The 6,630-nt window shown below is 50.3% G+C and overlaps 1 protein-coding gene across 1 annotated transcript; it reads right to left on the bottom strand.

Moving 5' to 3' along the window:
• Window positions 1-1,099: 1,099 nt before the first annotated feature.
• On the bottom strand, window positions 1,100-3,270 carry Camp (cathelicidin antimicrobial peptide). The gene is made up of 4 exons (XM_020183496.2): window positions 2,958-3,270; window positions 2,287-2,394; window positions 2,074-2,148; window positions 1,100-1,290 (listed from the first exon to the last, which is right to left on the bottom strand). Exons 1-4 carry the CDS (start codon window positions 3,153-3,155, stop codon window positions 1,153-1,155), a joined length of 519 nt encoding a protein of 172 aa, XP_020039085.2. The 5' UTR covers window positions 3,156-3,270; the 3' UTR covers window positions 1,100-1,152.
• Between the last annotated feature and the right edge of the window lie 3,360 nt (window positions 3,271-6,630).

Raw genomic sequence — 6,630 nt, 5'->3', positions numbered from 1 at the left:
CTTACTGAGTATCTTAGTGAGGTTGACCTAGAAGTAGGCCTAAGGCAAGGAGTCAAAATGGAGTATTTTATTTGGGAAGTGACTACAGAAAGCCCCAGCAAAAGTATAGCAAAGTGAGTACAGGGCAAGAAGGAATTGGAAAAGGATGTGTTCAAGAACAGAGCATTGCTATGGGCAGCAGGAGCACAACCCAGCTTCGGACACTGGGCAATGAAAACCTGCCCTCAGAGAGGGTTTGCACAAGGGGCAAAGAAGACAAGATATTTCTACCAACTCCTACCCACTCTTGGTTGAGGCTGCTCCCTGAAGTGCGACCTTCCTAGTATTTCTAGTCTTTAACCCCATAGCAAAGAGCTGCAGATAATTCCAGTCGACTACAGAATAGCCAGTGGACAGGACACCAATGTGTCTGAAACACCTGTGCAACAGAGATGGGACCAGGCTGTCACTCTGCATGTCTCTCCTAGCCAGAGCTCCTAATCCACTGAGCAGGATTCTTGTGTTTAAGGGTACAAACTTTTGGTACCATTTTATCCCTAGTCACCAGACCACAATTTAAATCTGCTACCCAGCCAAAGAAACAATGTTGTGTCCCAATGCCAAAAGGAAAATGAGAGGTAAGATTTTCAAGAGGAAGTAGAACTTTATGGGAATTGTGCCAGCAGGCCAACCATCCCATGAACATCCAGCTACTCAGAAAGTCAGATTGTGTCTCTGTGAATGTAACAAAACACCTGGCCCCTCCCTTTAATGTCACCTGTGTGAGCAGGAGCAGCCCCACAGCATCACCACCACCACTACATTCAGGAGATTTCAAGTGTGTGCAAAGAACCTGGAGACACCCCTGAGAATGGAAACACTGTCCTGGACCTCTTGGCCTGCTGCTGCCTCTCCCCAATGCCTCCTGGATGGAGCAGCTGCCCCTACCCCAGTGTCTCTCCCTCTCTCTCTCTCTTTCTCTCTCCTCACACCACACACACACACACACACACACACACACACACACACACACACACATCACACATACTTGGACTCAAGTTGAAGACTTGGTCATGTTGAGAGGGAAGAGACAAGACAAGTGAGACAGAGGCCTTGGGAATTTGCTTTCACAGAGTTTATTCTTCAGAGTTCAGAAGCAGGGCAAGGTAGACCCTAGGACTCTTCCATGGGTGCAAGATTCTGAAAAAAATCCTTGATTTTCTGGCCAAGTCTCTCAAGCTTTTCACCAATCTTCTGCCCGCCTCTTTGGAGAAAGCTACCCAGCTGGGCAACTTTCTTGAAATGCTGGGGCTGTGTATCAGGAAGAAACAGGGTCCTTGTGGGGCTGGATCTGTGGTCAATCCAAGACCCCTCCCCACCTAGACCTCTCCTTCTGGGCACCACCAGGAGGTTTGTGGTCCCAATTCAGCCTCCACATGCTTTGGAGCATGTGTTGAATCCCTACACCCAATAAAAGGATGAAGAAACTGAGGCCTGTAGCGGGCAAGGGGCTCCCCAAAGTCCTGAGAGCTCATTACTCTAAGTCAGTGCCCTCAGTCATCACAGGAGTCAGAATCCCCAGGTGGGCTGGTTAAATAACACATTGCTAGGCCCTGTTCCAGAGTCTAATTCAGTAAATCTGAGTCAGGTCTGAGAATCTGCATTTCTAGCAAGTTCCCAGATAAGACCAAATTTCAAGAACCACTGTTCCAAAGTAATACTGAGCTGCCGGGCACCCGTCATCCTCGCTACTCAGGAGGCAGAGATCGGGAGGATTGTTGTTCGAAGCCACCCTGGGCAAATAGTTCCATGAGAACTTATCTTGAAAATCCCTTCACAAAAATAGGGCTGGTGGAGTGGTGGAGTGGCTCAAGGTGAAGGCCCTGAGTTCAAGCCCCAGTACCTCAAAAAAAAAACAAAAAAAGGAATACTGGGCCAGCACTGCACATGGGGTTCAGGCTGAGAGAGGAGCCCAGGGGAGGGGAAGAAGGAGCCCAGGAGAGAGAAAGGAGGCTTTCTCTGCCCTGGGTGAGGCAGGAGCTAATCAATCTACAAGATCTATTCAGCCCCTGCATCCTACAATAGCCCACTCACCACCACATCACAGGTGATGTCAAAGGAGCCCCTGGCCTGGTCGAGGGTCACTGTCCCCACACACCGTCTCACCAGCTGGGAAGAAGAAGCTCAAAGTCAAACCAGAACCCCTTTGCCATAACCCCCAATCCCCACCCCAGTGGATGGAAATGTTCCCCACTGTCCCTTTGTTTAGCTGTTCAGGCTGCACCACCCAGCCCCACTCAGCCTCACTCCATCCTTCTTGAAGTCACACTGCTGCAGTGGCTGCTGTGTTGTCTTGGGACACACTGTCTCCTTCACTGTGAACCTCACAGGCTTGGGGGTATCTGGGTCCTCATCCTGATCAGAGGAGGAATTGAGGAGAACAAGAATGACTCAGGTACATTCTTGCCTTCTCTGATGAGTCACCTTGACCCCCACTAAGACAACAGTCTTTCATCAGTGAGTGTGGACAGCCCTAAACAATCTCTAATGAGGACTGCCTCTACCTCTGGGATGAGGACAGGGAAATCAGGGACTTCCTGAGGAACCAGACACATCCATTGGAACCAGACACATCCAATGGAACCTGAAGGCTAAGCAGAGTTCTTCCTTGTGTTGGCATAACAAGGTATGGAAAAGACTTAGACTTAAAGCAGGGGAAGTCACCTCTTGTCCCTGAAGGTATCAAGTGTCCCTGCAGCCTTTGTGGGATGAGATTGAGAGCCACCTCTGCCATTGCTTAGATTCTAAGGATGAAAGCTGTCATGCTGGGATGGAACACAGTTCTAGGATGTTTGCCTGGAAGAGGAGGGCCACACTAAAGGGGGAAGTGCCTTCCTGGCAGAAGGTGTAGCAGGAGCACATTGTGACTAAATATGTCCAAGCTTGGTGGGAGCAGAGCCTGCCCTTCCCCAGCTCACCTCAGGGGGCCTGGATTCTAGAGTCAGGAGGCGGTAAAGATTGTCATCCAAGGATCTCTGGTTGAAGCCATCCACAGCACGGAGCACAGCCTCCTGGTAGCTGAGGGTTTGAGCAGTGGCTGGAGGTATCAGCAGGCCCAGCAGCAGCAGCAACAGTGACCACTGCCCCAGGAAGGGGCCATCCCTCTGAGTGTACATGGTCCCCAAGACTGCCTTCCCCAGCCACAGAAGCCTCCTTTATGTCCAGCCTGAGCCTGATGCAAACACTCAACCAGAGCCCTTCCTGATCCACCCTATCAGTGGATGTCAGTCAGGCTGTGGGCTGGGGCTTGCCTCAGCCCTTGTTGTTGCCTCATGAGAGGGTGGACAGTGAACGAGAGCTACCAGGTGTGAAAGATGAAGAAATAATTTCTCCATCTCCCTGAGATGGCCTTGACCTCTCCTGGACCCCCCAAGAGATTGTCATAGAGGATTACTCAAGAGGGTCAAGTTCCCCAAGACAGGAAGACAGCCAGCGCCTAGCCTATGTCCTTCTACTCTTTGAGAATCCAGGTGTGGAATTAGTGTTCACCACTAAAACTCCATCTTGAGGCACTGCCTGACCCTCAGTGGACACTCACTGAGTGAGTCTAGACCCAGTCCTTAGCCAGTTCAGAAACTTGGCTCATATGTTTTTCTCCCCTAGATTCTTCTCAGCTACCTTTCTCAGTGTAAAAATGTCCCCAACCCCTTATAGATATGGCCTTTGGCCCTGACTCCTCCCTGAGGAAAAGCCCTTTACTCTGGTTAAGCCAGTTTTTTCACTCTCTCTCCAAGGCTGGCCAATCATTCCTAGGTCCAGTGACCATTCTCAATTCTTGATTTAATACAGGTGCAAGTGACCATTCAAACCCCCATCTCCCCATATGCTGCCCTCCTAAGTCCCTGCCTCCATATCCTCCAAGTACCATCCTCTCAATTTGAAGCTTTGGGGAGTTGCCTTGGGCTGCTTTCCCTCAGTCTTCAGTCTTCTTGGGGACATCTCCTTTCAGGACATCAGTTACAATGAACAGATACCACCTGATTTGTGTCTCTAAGTTCAAGATCCCATGAATGCCCTTGGTTGTCCCCACTGGGCCCCATTGTCTTATCTGCTGGGTATACTCTGCATGAACTCTAAGCCAAAAGTCTGAAGAACAACCCACCTTCTCCTTTTTCCTCCTGGGGACACTCCCCTGCAACCTCTCCCACCACCCTTCCTGGTTCCTGCCACTTTCTCTCCATGAAGCACTGCCAAAACCTCCAGACTCCATCTTCCCCAGGTTCCAGACACCCCCAGGCCACAATCCACTCTCCACACCATTGTCCAGGAGCTCCTTTTGACCATTGGTTTGGCCATTTCGACTGCCTTTGGAAGCCCACACATACCCTGCCAAACATGAGGGCCTGTAGTCTTCTTGCTTCTGCACCATAGCTCTACACACCCCAGGAGCCAGATACACACCAATCACTTGGGCTCATTGACCCTCCTGCCCTTTCTCTGTACCCGGTCCCTCTGGCATGCCCTTTCATCAGTGAAGCTTTTCCTACCCTTCAACCAGATACAGCAACTCTTTTTCTTTGTTCTTACAGCCTCCAGAATGTCTCGATTGGATCTCCAGGCTAAGGTGGCTGGACTGGAAGTGGGGAGAACACAGTTGGAAGAGGGAATGGGTCAAAGGAATGAAGGGTCTAGAGACCCTAAGGTAAATTCTGGACCCAGCTCCTCTGTGGACTGGCCATATGGCCATGAGACCTGGGGTAACTCTTGGCTTCAGACTGTGTGGAACTCTTGAGGGCTTGGACAGGACACCCCCTGGAGGGTGGTGGCCTGGATAAATGTCACTGATTGCACAATCGGTCTTGGGAGGAGGAAGAAGAAGTGGGCTCCTCTGCAACTTAGTTTCACAGTCCAGGTGTTGCCCCAGTGGCCTCTTGGTCAAGCAGAACTTGCACATCAGGCCCTTTATAGCAGCTGGGGGAGGGATCTTCCAGGGACAAATGACCCCTTAGGGCTCTGCTGGTTCCTTTGCCTTCCTTACTAGCTTCAGGATCTCTCAGAAGTCAAACCAGGAGAGAAGATGTTCTCAATGTTAGTCCTCAGGCCAGGATGAGCCCTGCCCAGTTCTGCAGTCCCCTAGGTCAGATCCAACATCCTCTGGGCCCCTTCCTGCCTGCCTGAAGGGGTCCTTCTACCTCCTCCAGTGCTAGACTCTTCTCTGGCTTGGAATCAGCCAACGCCCCAGCAGTTGACACAAGTCCTGTGATACAAGTCAGAAGTCTGGCCTCAGGAGCATGTGCTTCTCTGTCTGGGCCATGGCATACAGTCCAGTCTTCCAGGTTCTAGGAGTGAGTCCTGTCCAGAGCAGGGTATATCTGAGTTGGCATCTATCACATAAAGTAATGAGGCTTATCAAACCCTTAGAACCCATAGCTGACTCTCCCTCTTAGCAAAGAAGGAGAAAGACTTGCACCACCTTGCCTTTTCATATGTCTCGCCCACTAACAGAGTAATTAGGGGATTCTGTGAGAGGGCAGAAATGGGTGGGGAAGCAGTGAAGCTTTTTCACATTGAGTCTTAAGAACTGAACAATTGTCCCTTCCTCCTCAACAATGATTATTCGCAAAGGCCTGGGTAACTACTGGCCCTCTGACTAGGTCTTTCTCTGAATCTGCAAGCCCCACCTTTCTAAGTAGGTCAGTCAATGGTCCCTTTCATCCTGTAGATCCAGAAGACACAACCTCTGCTCGGTATGATCAGGGAACCTGGGTCACTGAGGCTGCTGAACATTCTGGGAGATTTTCAATAGGTTAGTGAATGCCAGAGCCCTCCCCTCCACTATGAATCCCTCCCTCATAGGGGAACAAGGATCACCTTTGCCCCCTTCTCTAGGTTCCCTCCCTGGCTCCTCGTCTGTAGCCCTGGAGCCTAAAAAACAGTGGTTGTCCTGAGCGAGACACCTACCGCTGGGGCCTACTTGCCCAAGACAACTTCCATCAAGATGGCCAGATTATCTGAAAAGTATAATCTGGTGCATCCATCCCTTCAGAGAGCACTGGGAATGAAGTCCTGGGATGTGAATCCCAGAAACTGTACACAGCTTCGGTCTCTGTGGGCAAGCCACTATCCCTCTCTGTATCCAGATACAGAGTCTACAGTCAATATCACAAAGAGCCCAGGGTTTGGCAGTCTAAGAACTCAGGACCCCACTCCAGGCTGCATAGGTTCAGCTGTGATGTAACCAGCTATGTGGTCTTGGAACCATGACCTGCACTGCCTCTCAGTCTCATCATCTGAGGACAGGGATAGTAATTACAGAGCCCTGTTTATAGAATTGTTTTGTGAGCCAAATGTAACACGGCATGTGGTCAGTACATGTGAGTTGCTGTTTAAGTTGTTTGTTTGTTTTTTGGTGGGACTGGGGTTTGAACTCAGGGCTTCACTCTTGCAAAGTAGGCACTCACAAAACAGGCAGTCTATCACTTAAGCCACATCTCCAGTCCCTTTTGCTCTGATTATTTTTAGAGATGGGGTCTCTTGAACTATTTGCCTGGACTGGCCTTGAACCATGTTCCTCCTGATCTTAGCCTCCCAAGTAGCTAGGATTATCGGTGTGAGCCACCAGCACCCAGCTGTTTTAGTTGTTATTGTTAA

This window comes from Castor canadensis, chromosome 17, assembly GCF_047511655.1.
Source record: "Castor canadensis chromosome 17, mCasCan1.hap1v2, whole genome shotgun sequence".
Lineage (NCBI taxonomy): Eukaryota > Metazoa > Chordata > Mammalia > Rodentia > Castoridae > Castor > Castor canadensis.
The sequence above is the reverse complement of the archived record's forward strand: the minus strand, read 5'-3'. Positions and strand labels throughout refer to the sequence as shown.